Source organism: Podarcis bocagei, assembly GCF_964188305.1.
Source record: "Podarcis bocagei genome assembly, chromosome: 14".
NCBI lineage: Eukaryota > Metazoa > Chordata > Lepidosauria > Squamata > Lacertidae > Podarcis > Podarcis bocagei.
Genome location: NC_138139.1, coordinates 22,380,075 through 22,395,705, shown reverse-complemented (window position 1 = coordinate 22,395,705; position 15,631 = coordinate 22,380,075). Strand labels below are relative to the sequence as shown.

General features: G+C 45.3%; 1 protein-coding gene across 3 annotated transcripts in view; it reads left to right on the top strand.

Moving 5' to 3' along the window:
- The window catches only part of LRRK1 (leucine rich repeat kinase 1), a 73,959-nt gene that overhangs the window by 36,837 nt on the left and 21,491 nt on the right, over window positions 1-15,631 (top strand). For all 3 annotated transcript variants that reach the window (XM_081170993.1, XM_081170994.1, XM_081170995.1), the window contains 9 exons: window positions 265-479; window positions 3,511-3,675; window positions 4,900-5,072; window positions 5,985-6,105; window positions 7,535-7,694; window positions 8,595-8,871; window positions 12,149-12,320; window positions 14,665-14,828; window positions 15,201-15,340. In XM_081170993.1, the coding sequence (XP_081027119.1) occupies window positions 265-479; window positions 3,511-3,675; window positions 4,900-5,072; window positions 5,985-6,105; window positions 7,535-7,694; window positions 8,595-8,871; window positions 12,149-12,320; window positions 14,665-14,828; window positions 15,201-15,340 (1,587 nt within the window). The remainder of the gene's footprint in view (window positions 1-264; window positions 480-3,510; window positions 3,676-4,899; window positions 5,073-5,984; window positions 6,106-7,534; window positions 7,695-8,594; window positions 8,872-12,148; window positions 12,321-14,664; window positions 14,829-15,200; window positions 15,341-15,631) is intronic.

The following is a 15,631-nucleotide window of genomic DNA, read 5'->3' as shown; positions in this document are numbered from 1 at the left end:
ATGAATTAAGTACGCATTCATGTTCATTTTTAAAGGTCATGTTAGAGCATCCACTTGAGATTTCCCTCCCACCCTCATCATTTTAATCCAGCCTAATCAGCCCCAAAGGCTATTTGTTTCCTCCTTAAAAACATTTCAATTTGAGTTGGGAATTGTTGTCCCCACCCGTGCTCTTTAATTCAAGGTGTGTTAGAACAATCCTTGCAAATCCCTCTTATACTGCTGTGATCAGTTAAGCAGTTTTTCCATCCCTTCACTTGCTAGGCCCCAAGACCATTTTAGCTTACTTGCGAGCCCAGCTACGCAAAGCAGAGAAATGCAACCTGATGAAAATGATTGTGGTGGGTCCTCCGCGCCAGGGCAAGTCCACACTGATTGAGATCCTGCAGACGGGGAAAGCTTCTCATTCGATGCCCAGCGACGGCACCATCCAGACCACGAAGTGGGAGCTTCAGAGACCGGCTGGACTCAAATCAAAGGTAAATCAAAGGTAAAACAAAGCTTAGACTTGGAGTCTAAGCTCAAGGCAGGGCAGGACAAGGCTTCCTCCTTGTCAAAGGGACAAACCAAATACAGTGGTGCTTTGGAAGTCAAACAGAATCCGTTCCGGAAGTCCATTCGACTTCCAAAACGTTTGGGTACCATGGCGCAGCTTCCGATTGGCTGCAGGAAGCCCCTGCAGCCAATCAGAAGCCACGGAAGCTGCGTCGGATGTTCAGGTTCCAAAGAACATTCGAAAACTGGAACAATCACTTCCAGTTTTTGATCATCTGAGAGCCAAATCGTTCGACTCCCAAGACGTTTGAAAACCAAGGTACGACTATAGATAGACGGCGGGGGACTCTGGTATACGGGACATATTCACCCCTCCAAACACATGTTTGTGGCATCCCGAGATACTCCCAAAATTTGTAATTTTAAAACATTTTAAAATGTTTTGAATGCTCCTTTGAGCACCCCACTGTGATGCCATGATATCAGCAGGGGTTTTTTGCCCCACTGAAAGAAGAAATTGCATTTTTTATTTTAAAAACTATGTTTTCCACAAAGCTCAATGAAGCTTCCAGCTTCCTTTTCTGTTGCCTTTCCAGCAACTGGTATTCAGTGATAGACTGCCTCTGAACATGGAAGTTCTGTGTGGCCCTCTAGGTCAGGGGTCAGCAACCTTTTTCAGCCGCGGGTTGGTCCACCATCCAACAGACCATGTGGTGGGCCAGACAATATTTTATTTTTTGGGGGGGGGATTGAACGAATTCCTATGCACCACAAATAACCCAGAGATGCATTTTAAATAAAAGGACACATTCTACTCATGTAAAAACATGCTGATTCCTGGACCGTCCGTGGGCCGGATTGAGAAGGCCTACCCCTACTCTAGGCCAATAGCTGATTTGATACCCCTATCCTCTTTGACTTGATCCAACCACCATAAAGAGGCATGGATGTCTTCACCCAGTGCTTATTACCTGATTTGTTTCCGTGTCTGCAACCTTTAAAGCTGCCTAAGCTAGTGACCATTGCCACATATTCTGGCACTGAATTCCATAAATTAGGAATGTGTTGTGTGAAGAAGCACTTGCTTTTGTCCACTCCAAATCCATTGCCAATAAATTTCATTGGGTCACACACACAAACACACACATATTCTAGCACTATGAGAGAGGGGTGCCCTATTCAGGGCACTTGTTTTCTGAGTCAAGTCAAAATGTGAGGGGGAGAACAGGGACATGCAAGCTAGCTGGGCCCTCTGCCACAGTCCCTGTTGCTCTCAAATTTGTGGAGGGTGATGGGGATGGCATTAAATGGAGTTAATGCACTCATCCCAGGATACCTGAAGGAGTGTCTCCACCCCCATCATTCAGCCCGGACACAGAGTTCCAGCTCTGAGGTCCTTCTAGCGGTTCCCTCACTTCGAGAAGTGAAGCCAAGGGGAACCAAGCAGAGGGCCTTCTCGGTATTGGTGCCCGCCCCGTGGAATGCCCTCCTATCAGATGTCAAGGAGATAAACAACTATCTGACTTTTAGAAGACAACTGAAGGCCACCCTTTTTAGGAAAGTGTTTAATATTTGATGTTCTATCATTTTATTATTAATATTAATATTCTGTCAGGAGCTGGCCAGAGTGGCTGGGGAAACCCAGCCAGATGGGCGGGGTATAAAATTATTGTTGTTATTGTTGTTGTTGTTATCATCATCATTATCATCCCACTTTTCCCTTTCTTGCGTTGAACTGACCCTGAAGGCAAACACTTTAAGAGGGTTCCATGGCTCAGGTCATCCTTCTACTCACAGAGGGCAATAAGGATGGCAATAGAGATGGAGTTGGCACACTTGTTCTGCCTTCTGCTCCTCAACCTGGAAGACAAATAGGCCTGGAGAGAAAGAGAAGATCTCATTTTCCTCATTGTTCCATGTGTGAGTGTACACACATGGAACAAGGACTCCTTTTGCTGGACATGGAATTGCCGCTCTGGGGCATTTTGGATAGGACCCTTAGTCCTGTCATCTGGATCCACTCTGAATTGGGCTCGGCTTTTTGAGGCCTCTCAGCCTTGCAGCATGGTGAAGATGTCATCGCTGCAAGCTTAGGGCCAGCTCTGACTTGAAGCCAGCCCAGAATCTGGGCATCCAGATGGAAATTAATTTGGCTTATGTATTTATTTATATTTAGATTAAAATGTCAAAAGAAAACACCCTTCAAAGCACAGGTGCCCTCACAGCAGAGTGTGTGAAATTCCACAATAAACCACAATAATGCATAACATTGTCAAATCGAAACCACATTGCATCTCTCAAAAATGAACAGGGCCAGTGGTTAATACAATGCAGATTAATGTGCCATATGACTCAAGTAGTAGCTGTTTTTTACAACTGACAATGATACAGCCACGTATATTTCAAGGGGGGAGAGTTCCACAGACATGGAACTGCCACCAATAAAGTCTTGCTCCTGGTTCCCCTCATTGCAACATCTCTTGTCAACACCTTGAGCATCTTTTTACCTTTATCTGAACAGATGTTAGGCAGTCCTGCTTCGCTTCACCAACAGATTTTGTTCTTTTGTAAAATGTACTGGCTGGTTTGAGGGAAGTGGGGTGTGGGTTGATGGCAATAATGTTCCTCTCCCCTGACATATGAAGGAAAGGAGAAGGGCCCTTCCCAGCCAAAATTAGCCGTGCGCTCTTGAGAGACAGAAAAGGGCCAATTGATTTAATGAAGGAACGGGAGCACTGCTTCTTCCCCAGTCTCGGCAGATGACGCCTGCCTTAGCAGTGAGCAATTAGCTTACATTTCCTGTGGAAGTGATAGCCGCCCTTGACAAGCCCTTCTTTCTTCAGCTGGAGCATGAATACCCATTGATACCCTACTGTCGAACATTATGAAGCTCCTTTGCGGGAGGGAGGGGCGGTGCACGAGTTTATTATGCATTGACTATTATCTCCATGTGATTTACTTTTAACCACTATGGATGTTGTCTCTCTCTTTCAATGTTTCTCTTTGTCCAATTAGGTTGATTCAGTTGAGTTTAACGTCTGGGATATTGGAGGCCCTGCCAGTATGTCGACAGTCAATCAGTGTTTCTTCACAGATAAGGCATTGTATGTCGTCGTCTGGAACTTGGCACTGGGGGAAGAAGCTGTTGAAAATCTTCAGTTCTGGTTGCTAAATATTGAGGTGAGTAAGGCGTCACTACTGCCTTGCAGGACTTTTCTTTATGCACTGGTGGGAGAATCCAGTGTACCAGTGGAGGTAGTGCAGACTAGTGTTAGAAGTTCATTAATAAGACTTTAGGGCTATGTATGCATTAGCAGCTTGAAACGCTGTGAAGTGACTTGAAACAAAATGGAGGAAACTGTTCTTCTTGTGTTTCAAGTCACATGTTTTATGTCACTGTACATGCCAGAGAGGAGGTGGAGATGTCTTCCCCTGACGCACATTACCTGATTTGTTTCCCTATTTGTGCAACTTCTCCAAACTCCAGTTCAGTGAAGCTTGTCATTTGAGCATGTGCTGTCATCTACGCAGTGGCTATCTGAAATGTACACACCTCAGCTTAACTGCAGATTAGGTTTTGAAATCGGCTGGAAGCTGGTTTGAGGGAAAACCCTTGGAACATTTGTCAAAAGACTTCAGGGTATATTGACTGTGTACTCTACTTCATACACCAGCAGTGGGAGCACACTGGAAGCCGAAGTAAACACTAATGTGTACACAGCCTTGGCTAAAACCACCATTCACTTTTACTGTTCCATCTTGAAATTCTAATCACTTTGGACTGAAAACAGACTTTCTCTGGACCTCATGTACGCCAACTGTTTACTTCACAAATATGTATTTAAACACTTTCAGTCTACAAGAAATGCATCTGAGAGTGGCAGTGTTCCTCTTGTAAACATTTGCCTGCACATGGTAGAGCCAGGAGGTCCTATTCTCTTCCTTCTGATTTCTTACTGCGTCAAGGATGAGCAAGTTCTGATGGATGTAACCCAGTCTTATGGACAAGTCAGTGAGAGTGACTAGGGCCAGGTCCATATCGTACATTTAAAGCACATCCAACACTCATTAAAGCATGTGACTTCCCCCAAAGGATCCTGGGAGCTGTAGTTTGCCACTCACAGAGTTACAGTTCCCATGATGCTTTGGGGGGGGGAATAACATGCTTTAAATGTGCATTGGATGTACTTTGAATATATAGTGTGGATCTGCCCTAGTCCTCAAAAAAATTTTACTTTTCTCCTGCAAACAAATCAGAATGAATATGCAATAAAGGAGAGGACATAAAACATCTGTGCGAGCTTTGTGCAAAGGAATCGGGACGGATGCTCAAAAACAGGTCACCTTGCATTTGAACCCAGTGAAGAGTGCTTGGGCCAAATAAAAATTAAAAATTCTTTCTAGGCCAAGGCTCCAAATTCAGTTGTGCTGGTAGTGGGGACACACCTTGACTTGATTGAAACTAAATTCCGCGTTGAACGGATCGCCACCCTGAGAGCATATGTCCTGGCTCTGTGTCGATCTCCTTCTGGCCCAAGAGCCACTGGCTTCCCGGACATCACAATGAAACACTTACAGTAAGTATGATATCACATTCTCCCACCCACCCCAAATTGTAAATGCAGCGAACTCTCTGCAGTGTTTAGTATATAAAACCAATAAATTGGGATAAGGTTGCAGCTTGCACTGACTCGCCAGCCACCTCTTTCCAGCTATATTGATGCTGGCTCTGATGATCCAGCCACTTGGAGACTGAATCAGAATACTACCATGGTTACAACCATGCCTCTGGTACTTAGGCAGTAGATGAACTGGGTCCAACAGGAATCCATATCAGCTAGGATACTTGCAGCCCAAGTACAGCATCCTCAGTACAGATTCTTTGGGTTCTTGATGCTAATATATTGCTGCAGACTCACCAGTGCCTTGGCCAAACCCCTTTTTCTTTTTTGCAACTCAGTTGTATTGTATTATGGGTTCAGCGTCTTGTGCTTGTGTGGCCTGAGTAGACTGATTTCTCTCTCGGAAAGTCTTTCCCACTTAAGCGTGCAACTTCGCTGGCCCACTCACCATCATAGAGCAAGACTTGTGTCTTCTCTCTCTAGGAAAATTCTGCTCCAAACTATTGTCCTCCAAACTTGACTGAGGCTTCTTTCAGAACCTTCTTCTAAAGCCCAGTCAAGTCCCAGCAGCCCTGATTCTTTATCCTCTACTGCCATCTCCTCATGTACTTCCTAAGAACATAAGACAAGCTCTGCTGGATCAGGCCAAAGGCCCATCTAGTCTGACATCCTGTTCTCAAAATGGCCAACCAGATGTGTATGCAAAGCCTGCAAGTGTGACCTGAATTCAGCAGCCCTCCTCCCACTGCATATCTCTTCAAGGGGAGTGGTGGAATGGAATGGCAGGCAGATGGTAAAAATGGCAGTGTGGATAAACAGCCCTTTGGTTGAGTAAGGATATCTTATTTTCGTGTTTTCTCTTTGCAGTGAGCTCTCCTGCAGGACTCTGGAAGGCCTGGACGGGCTGCGCCAGCTGATCTACACCATCACTTGCCATATGAAGGACGTTGGGAGTTCTATTTGCTCACAGAGACTCGTCGGGAGATTGGTGGGTACCTTTCCCTGCAGTGGAAGACCACGTCAGCTTCGGATGGTTAAAGGTTTCCCATATGAGCTATTCAGAATGAATGCTACTGGCTGTGATGGGTGTGCTCTGCTTCCATACCTAGAGGCAGTAATGCTTCTGAATACCAGTTGCTGGAAAGTACAGGAGGGTAGAGTGGTCTCAAGTCTTGCTTGTGGGTTTCCGACAGGCATCTGGTTGGCCACTGTGAGAACAAGATGCTGGACTAGATGGGTCATTGACCCGATGCAGCAGGACTCTTCTTCTGTTCTTTCATACTGGGGATGTGGGTGGCGCTGTGGTCTAAACCACTGAGCCTCTTGGGCTTGCTGATCGTAAGGTCAGCAGTTTGAATCTATGTGACAGGGTGAGCTCCTGTTTTTTTGTCCCAGCTCCTGCCAACTTAGCAGTTCGGAAGCATACCAGTACAAATAGATAAATAGGTACTACTGCGGTTGGAAGGTAAATGGTGTTTCCATGCGCTCTGGCACTCTTCTGTTGCGCCAGAAGCTGTTTAGTCATGCTGGCCACATGACCTGGTAAGCTGTCAGTGGACAAACGCCGACTCCCTCGGCCTAAAAGTGGAGATGAGCGCTGCACCCCTTAGTCAAATTCTACTGGACTTAACAGTCCAGGGGTCCTTTAGCTTTAATGTGGTTCAGAAGCAATATGTTGATCAATGTTCAAATGGGGGCTGAACTCTCTAGTTTCACCCCTGATGTCACAAACAGCAGCTTACACCTGTGAAGGTTTCCCTGCAGCAGAAGTTTGCACTGAATGCACAGACTTTCAGATTGGAGGTGGAGGGAGCAAGGAAGACATCTGGGTTGGTAGCTTGGTGCAGGCTGCTCAGCGTAGACCTGCTCATGCATCAATTTACTTCTGCACAGAACTGTGGTGTAACCTCATTCTCATGTTAATGGGGGCAGGAATGTTTCTGATTGAATTATAGCAGCAGAAGCAAACTTCTCTATCCCTTCTCCATATTAGAGAATTCCAACAAAAGGCGCAGCGGAAATTGCCAATGTTCACTTATTTGTCCCATATCCGGAACTTAAGTCAGTGCAGCAAATATGATCATCCTGTAATGATTAGGACAGAATAATTTAGTGACATCATAACTAATGTAAGTAATATAATTTTGTCACAATGGACAGTGACATGAATAACGTTTTCTTGGCAGAAGGCATACTGCAGTGGAAAAGAAACACTGATGATGATGAAGAAAGTGGGGCAGAATGAAAAACGATGCCTTCTTTATTCACCATTTACCCCTCTCAGTTGCATATTCTGCTTCAGAAAGATTTGTTGGGAATTTGTTTCTGAATCCTCAAATGAATAAATGAAATGCTATATACAAATGAACAGAGACACGGCATTCAGAGCATAATTGATTTTCAATGTAATTTAACAGATCCCAAGGAGTTACTTGAGCCTCCAAGGATCCATCATAGCTGAACAACTGAACAGAAGTCAAAACGACAACGTACAGTATCTAACAGACAAGGAAATAGAGCAAATCGTAGAGAACACTCGAGGCAATGACATCAAAGACTACGAGGACTTGCAATCTGGTATGCCTGAATGTAGTAACTTATTGGAAACCAGCATGTTCGGTATTTGTGAATGTGTGTCTTGTCTTGTGTGCATACACTTTGCTTGAGAATGCATCATCCTGAATTTACAAAAGGACTGCCTGAAACATTATTTCCCAGCTTGACCACTAAGATAATCCACAGGAGTGTTATTAGCCATTCAAAGAGTTGGTGGAGAAACCATGGTGGCTTCAGTTACTTACCCAACAGAGCTTTCTCATGTGGTCAGCTGGCTAACTAATCATGGGAAACCCTGCATTGATGTCACTCATAGGAGCATAGGAAGCTGCCTTATACTGAAACAGACCATTGGTCCACCTTGCTCAGTATCATCTACACCAGCATTCTTCAACGCTGGGTCCCCAGATGCTCCTGGACTACAACCCCCACCATCCCCAGCCACCTTAGCCCAATGGTCAGGGGTGATGGGAGTTGTAGGCCAACAACAACTAGGGACTCAACGCTGAAGACCAGCAGTCTACACCAGGGCTTCCCAAACTTGAGCCTCCAACTGTTTTTGGACTACAGTTCCCATCATCCCTGATTACTGGTCCTGATAGCTAGGGATGATGGGAGTTGTAGTCCAAAAACAGCTGGAGACCCAACTTTGGGAAACCCTGGTCTACATGGTCTGGCAGTGGCTCTGCAGGATTTCAGACAGGAGTCTCTTCTGAAGAGATGTCAAGGATTGACTTCTTGTGTGTAAAGTGAATGCCGTAACGCTGAGCTGCAGCCCTTCCTACAGCCCCCCAATGCCTCTTATATTTTCCAGAATCAGACTTTCAGAGCTTGCGGATAAGTTGAATACAGCCCAGTGGAGAGGTTGATAAACCTCCTTCCTGTGTTCATAACTTACCTGGTGCCTTCCTTTCTCCGCAGCAATCAATTTCCTGATCGAAACAGGGACACTGCTCCACTTCCCAGACACGAGCCACGGATTGAGAAACCTTTATTTCCTCGACCCGGTTTGGCTGTCGGAGTGCCTGCAAAGGATCTTCAACATCAAAAGCTCAAAGTCGGTTGCGAAGAACGGTGTGATCAAAGCGGAGGACCTCCGGATGCTGCTGGTCGGGACGGGGTTCACCACACAGACGGAGGAACAGTATTTCCAGTTCCTTGCCAAATTTGAAATTGCACTGCCGGTAGCCAACAACAGGTACACTGGTAATTGTCACCGGGGCGTGGCTAATTCAGGCAGTTGGAGACAAACTGAGACAGAGACAAGCCACATCCTCACCATACATTTAAAGCACCATGATACCATTTTAACAGTCATTACTTCCTCCCCCCCCCAAAGAATTCTGGGAACTGTAGTTCATCAAGGGTTCTGAGGGTTGCTAGGAGCCCCCTATTGCCCTCATAGATGTTCCTTTTATGTCAATCAGCGCTGCAGTTCCCAGAGTTCCCTGTGGTATTATTGATGATTAAACCGCTCTGGGAATTGTAGCTCTGTGAGGGTCTCTTAGCAACTCTCAGCACTCTTGACAAGCTACAGTTCCCAAGATTCTTAGCGGGGAGCCATGGCTGGTAAAGTGTTATCACGGCGCCTTATAGTGTGGATGTGGCTAGAGAGAGGTGGCCTCAGGTGTTCATTTCAGGTGTTGGTGCAACAAACTCCAAAGTGTACATGTCAGGTGCTGGCTTTTGGATGGCCTTCAACTAAGCTTTACCTGTTGAAATTAATGGCCCTTGCGTAGTCATGTTCATTGATATCTCTGGGTCTCCTCTGAGTAAAACTTAATTGAATACCACCCTTTTGTGTCCAAACCCTTTGGATTTGGTTGGATGGCAGAGGTTGGATGGCCATCTGTCATGGATGCTTTAAGCTGAGATTCCTGCATTGCAGGGGATTGGACTAGATGACCCTCACAGTCCCATCCAACTCTTTCTATGATTCGGTGATGAAGTGCTGCAACATATAGGGTGGTGATGTTCCCTGGATCCCTCACAGCTCTGGTCTGGGGAAAACGCTGGTCAGGCCACCATCAGACCCCACCAGCTGTGCTCTGCCCCGTCCTTGAATGCTTAACTGTGACAGAGACACTGGTGTCTGTCGTCAAGTGTGGATGCTGTAGTTGACATTCCTGCATTGCAGGGGGTTGACCCTCAGGGTACCTTCCAGTTCCACGATTCTATGGTATGTAGTTTCATTTACACACATATACAACCTAAGCATAGGATGGAGGGACTCACGGCATTAACACTAACCATAGATCTGGTTTCCCCATTAGGTTTCCAGCACAGAGCAAGACGAGTCTAGGTCTTCCAGCATCAGCTAAAACTCACAGCTGTCACATACACAGCCCCTCTTGGCCTGTTCTTCATCCTAGGATGAAGTGGCATTCAGCCAAGTAAGGTGGGCAAAAGCTTGCCCATTTGTCACTATGGCAACAGAGCAGACCTCTTTGCATATGGTAAATAGCAGTAAGCTGGCCAGTCAAATCCATTATCTTCCCAAGAAACTTGTCTGGCCCTTTTAGGGGGCTCGTCTACTAGATTCTAAACATGCCCTGGAAGGGAACCAAGGCGTCATGCAGACTGATTCCCCACCCCCAAAAAAACCCTCCAAACTCATAACAATGTATTAGCAGGCAGCATGAGGAAAGTTGGTTAGATTTGCTAAGGTTCTCACCTTCACTGATGGATTGTGTCCTTATCACAGACACGCACATGCCTCAGATTTGTCTGTTCCGGAGAGTTTCTAAAAATAATTACAAGGAACTTGCTCTCGTGAAAGACATACCAGCCATTGTTTCTGCTGAGGAAATTGGGCCTTAGACTTTTGGGTCCAACCAAAAGGAATTTGGGAAGATCTGTGCCAGACATGTCCTGGGGAAAGTGAGTTCTTAAATGCTGACATAACGAGCCTCTGTGAATTAAAAAACAAAAGCTTTGCTTGACACCCATGAAGCTGGCAGCTTATCTGTGCTTCAGAAGCATTTAGATTTCTTTGTAGGCTTGCTTCTCTCTCTCTCTTTTCTGCAAAGGCAATTCCCGCAGGGAAACAGGTTATTCCATTGTCCCTTGGCCCCTCAGCACTCTCTTCAAGTCCTCCCCCCCCCTTATTTTGCTGCATCTTCAGGCAAATCTTGTTGCCATTTATTGACACCGTTTCTATGGTTAGTTACCTCTGACAGGCTGCTAGCAATTACCGTCTAGATTGCCTGACGGAATTGCAACCCTGTCATTGGCCAAGAAGGGGAGGGCGAAAGCTGCTGTCGGCTGAGAAATGTACTCTGGAATGTTCCGGGCCATTTACAAGCAGCTGATGCTCAAGCCCAGAGTTAAATCTTCCCCTGCACTTTGATGCTGTTATGGCAAAATGGTGCTGTTTATTTATCTATAAATAAATTTGAGGTCCATCCTCCCTCCATTAAACAACTGACCAAGGCCGTCCAACCATTCCTCATGCTGCAGTTGGGGTGTCCTCCTATTGGTGGCCAATCAAACACAAGTGTGTGATGACGCCTTACATTTTTATGCCCATAAGAAGAAATGGTATCCTTAGATGCCCAAGTCTGAGAGGTGTTCTGAGGACAGTAGCCTAATCTATTCCACCCAAGTCCCATGGAGGGAATTTATCAGGAAGTATAAAACTGCACAGGGACGTGGGTCGCGCTGTGGGTTAAACCACAGAGCCAAGGACTTGCTGATCAGAAGGTCAGCGGTTCGAATCCCCACGACAGGGTGAGCTCCCATTGCTCGGTCCCTGCTCCTGCCAACCTAGCAGTTCAAAAGCACATCAAAGTGCAAGTAGATAAATAGGTATCACTCCGGCGGGAAGGTAAACGGCGTTTCTGTGCGCACTCTGGTTCACCAGAAGCGGCTTAGTCATGCTAGCTACATGACCCGGAAGCTGTACGCTGGCTCTCTCAGCCAATAAAGCGAGATGAGCGCCGCAACCCCAGAGTCGGCCATGACTGGACCTAATGGTCAGGGGTCCCCTTTACCCTTTATAAAACTGCACAGGTAAAGATGTCTATGGCAACAGGTTCCTGAGGTAGCTGTTGGTTCATTAGAAGTTTCCCATGAATCCATTTTTACCTCGGCACATTGCTGGGCTTAAGGGAAGTCAAGAAATCTTTCAGCACCTGATCGTATTTTTAAAATAAAATAAAATAAAATAAGGGAGTTCATTTTTTGGTTAGTGATGCAAACATCCCACATTATTATGGCACTCAAAATCCATTCCAACAGACGAGCCTCTAAGCTAAGTCTGTTCCTTGCTTGTCTCTTTCCATGGTATAATTTTAAACGCAGCAGCCCCCAGAGCCACAGTATCGTACCGCCCTGTGCTGCTCCGGAAGTTTAAAACGTATATGATTTTGGCTGTGCTGTTGACAGCAAAACTAACATGTTCTATCAGGCAGGCCAAAGGCATTTGTCGCTCTGAGAGCCACAACTCAGAATCTGAACGTTTTGTTTGGTTTCAGTTACCTCCTTCCCCACCTGCTTCCTGCCAAGCCAGCCCTCGATATCCATGGCTTCCGCCATCAGACAACCAACACCATCCAGAGGGTGTTCAAGATGAGTTTTGTTCCCGTTGGCTTTTGGCAGAGGTTCATAGCCCGGATGCTCATAAGTCTGGCAGAGATGGACCTCCAGGTAGGTAGATGCAAACAGCAGCAAAAAAAAAAAAAAAAAAAAAACCTTCTTAGAAAATAAGAAACCTTACATGACAAGATTTGTTGCTAAAATGCCCACCTGCCATTTCCTGTTTGTGCTATGTTGCTTCTGTCACTCTCTAGTGTGACCAAGAAACAGAACACAGGGTTAGACCACACAAAGGGCTATGGGCTCAGTTCTCAGTGACTTTACTAAGTTTGTTTGTTTGTTTATTTATTTATTTATTCATTTATAAAAGGATTTCTATACTACTGTATCATAAAATATCAAGGTGGTATACACTGTAAAACATAAAGCAATATTTAAATTTGGTTTTTTAGGAAAATAAGGATTATGGGTTGAATAGCTGCAAAAGCATTGCCAGAGAGAAAACTCTGGAAAATGTGTTGTCAAGGCCACGGGACAGATTTATTGAACTTTGGTGTGCAGCATATGTGTGCAGCATTTGGCCAGAGAGTAGAACTTACCTGTTGTAATCACACAGGGAGATTTTGGTAAAGAGAAATGAGCAAGTTAGTTATTAGAGCAAGCACGTAACTCGGATAGAAAGGTTTCTGGTTCTGAGCTAACTCACTATATCTAGAGAAAACAAAGGAAGTTGTGCTTGCTCCTTTATTATCCAAGGATAAACCCAAGATTATCTCTCATCCCGAGGTGTTGATAAACGAGGAGGAAGTTGTATACAGGATGCATCCTTCGATGTATCAGTCTAGATTTCAAAGGAAAGAGAGATCTGCATAGATAGGCTAGGAATCTGAAGGTCCCTTACTCTCTGTTTTAACTCCTTGCAAGACGTGTTCTGCAAGCTGAGTTGCACCCAGATTTCCAACGTTTATGCCCGCCTCAACTGTACCCCCTATATAAGGGAATGGTTGCTGTGTGAGAACAGGATGCTGGAAGAGATGAGCCATTGGTCTGATCCAGCAAGCTCTTATGTTCCCTCTTACTCCTCTGGGAAAAGGGAAAAAAGGAAGGCAGGGCAGTGAGACACTACCTAATGGGTGTCCCATTGTCTCCTGAAGGGTCCTTGCGATATACAAGCCGTATGCATGTCTGATACCCACCCTTCACCTTGCACAATGACAGGCATTTTGGGAGCAGTCTGACACGAGTTCTAGAATGTGCGCTAACAAGTTGGAGTAGACTTCTTTTGTTTTGTTTATCCTCACGCAAAGATTATTCCAACATGATTGTCACCACCAGTTTGTTTTGCTTAGAACTCTCAGTGGCGACGCATTTGGCACTAGTTTAATTCTCGGCACACTGATTACATTAGTATTAACTTCATTGGCAATCTGTGTAATTACCCACCCAATCTTGTTATCTTGTTGTTATCCTGTCATCGCATCAAATTGTTCAGCTGATTTGTATCAGTGCTGATGACAGGAACGATGCCAGGGGGCTGCAGGAGCTTATCAGGCTCCTTATGAATATGCAGTTTTTTAAAATAAAAAAAACCAACTGATGCTAAAAATAGCTTAGCATCGTTCCTGACTATGGTGGCTATGCAGAGTGCAGTCCAGCTCTGTTACATTAAATGGAAAATTGGTCATTCATTCCAAGGGCCACATTCACCTCAGGGCAACCTTCGGGGGGCCACATGCCAGTGGTGGGCGGGGCCAGAGAAAAGTAGTTAGGGCAACAAAGGTAAATCTTACTTTTGTACAGTATTCTAGTTTCTGCATGCACCTCTCCATTCTCCATCCTGGAAAACAACCTCTTAGATGATATTTAAATATTTGCAATGTGTAGGAGGAAATTTGAACTCTGTATAGAACACTAGCAGGGAGTGCCCAGGGCTGCCCAGGATTTATTAGAAAGCAAAAACTACTGTGTTTTTTAAATGGATATTGTTGTTAGCGGGTTTGGACCAATCACACACACAAAAAACAGATGGAGTCTTGCCAAAGTCATGTTTTGGTCCACCGACTTGATTCAAAATGGTGCCTGACATCCTCACCACAGGGACCTTCATGCTGAGCTCGGCAACAATTTATCTAGAAGCGTCTGAACACATAGAGAACAAATGGCCATAACAGACAAATATGCAAAATATATAGTAGTTAAGGAGCTGCCTTATGCTACACCAGACCCATGACTGCTTGGCTCATCACTGCCTTACACTGAGTAGCCAATGGCACTCCAGAGTTTTGGGCAGCAGTCTCTTTCAGCCATCCCTGAAGAGACAGCTGGGGCATTCTGCACCGAGCTAGGGCCATTTTATTGATTCCAATTAGCAAATGTGTGACTGGCAGCAAGAGCATATGTGTGTGGATTGAGAAGACTTTGCACCTGATTCTCTGAATTCTTTCTCATTTTCCAGTTCGTTGAAAACAAGAAGACGGGCAAAAGCAGGAATAAAAGAGCCGCTGTCTACAGCTTCACAGGCACACAGCGCAACAGATGCAGCACTTTCAGGGTGAAAAGAAACCACACCATTTACTGGCAAGAGGGGCTGTTTGTCACTTTTGATGGAGGCTACCTGAGGTAATGGTTGAGGTACAACCAGGGGCATTTCTCACAAGACCCAAAGCAATCTCAAATGTTAAAATGTTGGATTTATTTCCAATATACTGTTTACCAAAAAAAGGGTGAGCCATGGGGCCTATATAGGATTGCCTCCAGGGTTGTATTGGGTTGCTGGGCCATCACAAGTCCAAATTTTATTGATGTGAATCACCTTGGGAGATAATACCTGGAGATGCCAGGGGTTGAATCTGGGGCCATCTGCAGACGCAGCATGCGCTCTTCCACTGGGTAAGACTCCAGGCAGCTGAAACTCAACAGGAATAGCTGTAACCATCCTTCTCTCCCATCCTTTTCTCAAAAGCGCATCTTTTGGGTTTCTCTTCCTTGCAGTGTAGAGTCTTCCAACGTAAACTGGAAGAAGAAGAAAAGTGGCGGCATTAAAATCATCTGCCAGTCAGACATGAGAGATTTTTCAGCAATGGCTTTCATCACCGATCATGTCAATTCTCTAATAGACCAATGGTTTCCAGGTAAGAATTATTTCTGAAAAAGTTGGCTTACAGCAACGATGGCTTGGCCACGACCCAGAGAACTGCGCTTCAGGCATCCTTAAAGATCTGGGCACCCAGGGTGGTGTTTTCAACTTCTTCTCCATTGAGTGGATCAGTTTTATACCACATCTTTGAACAGCCTTCAGTTCCCTTTGCTGCATGGGAGGGCTTGGATTCGCAGAGTGGAAGAAAACACAAATGTTCATGAAATGCATATCTAAAACCACCTTGGGAATCAGAAGCTGGTTGTGCAATTTTCTATGATTGTTT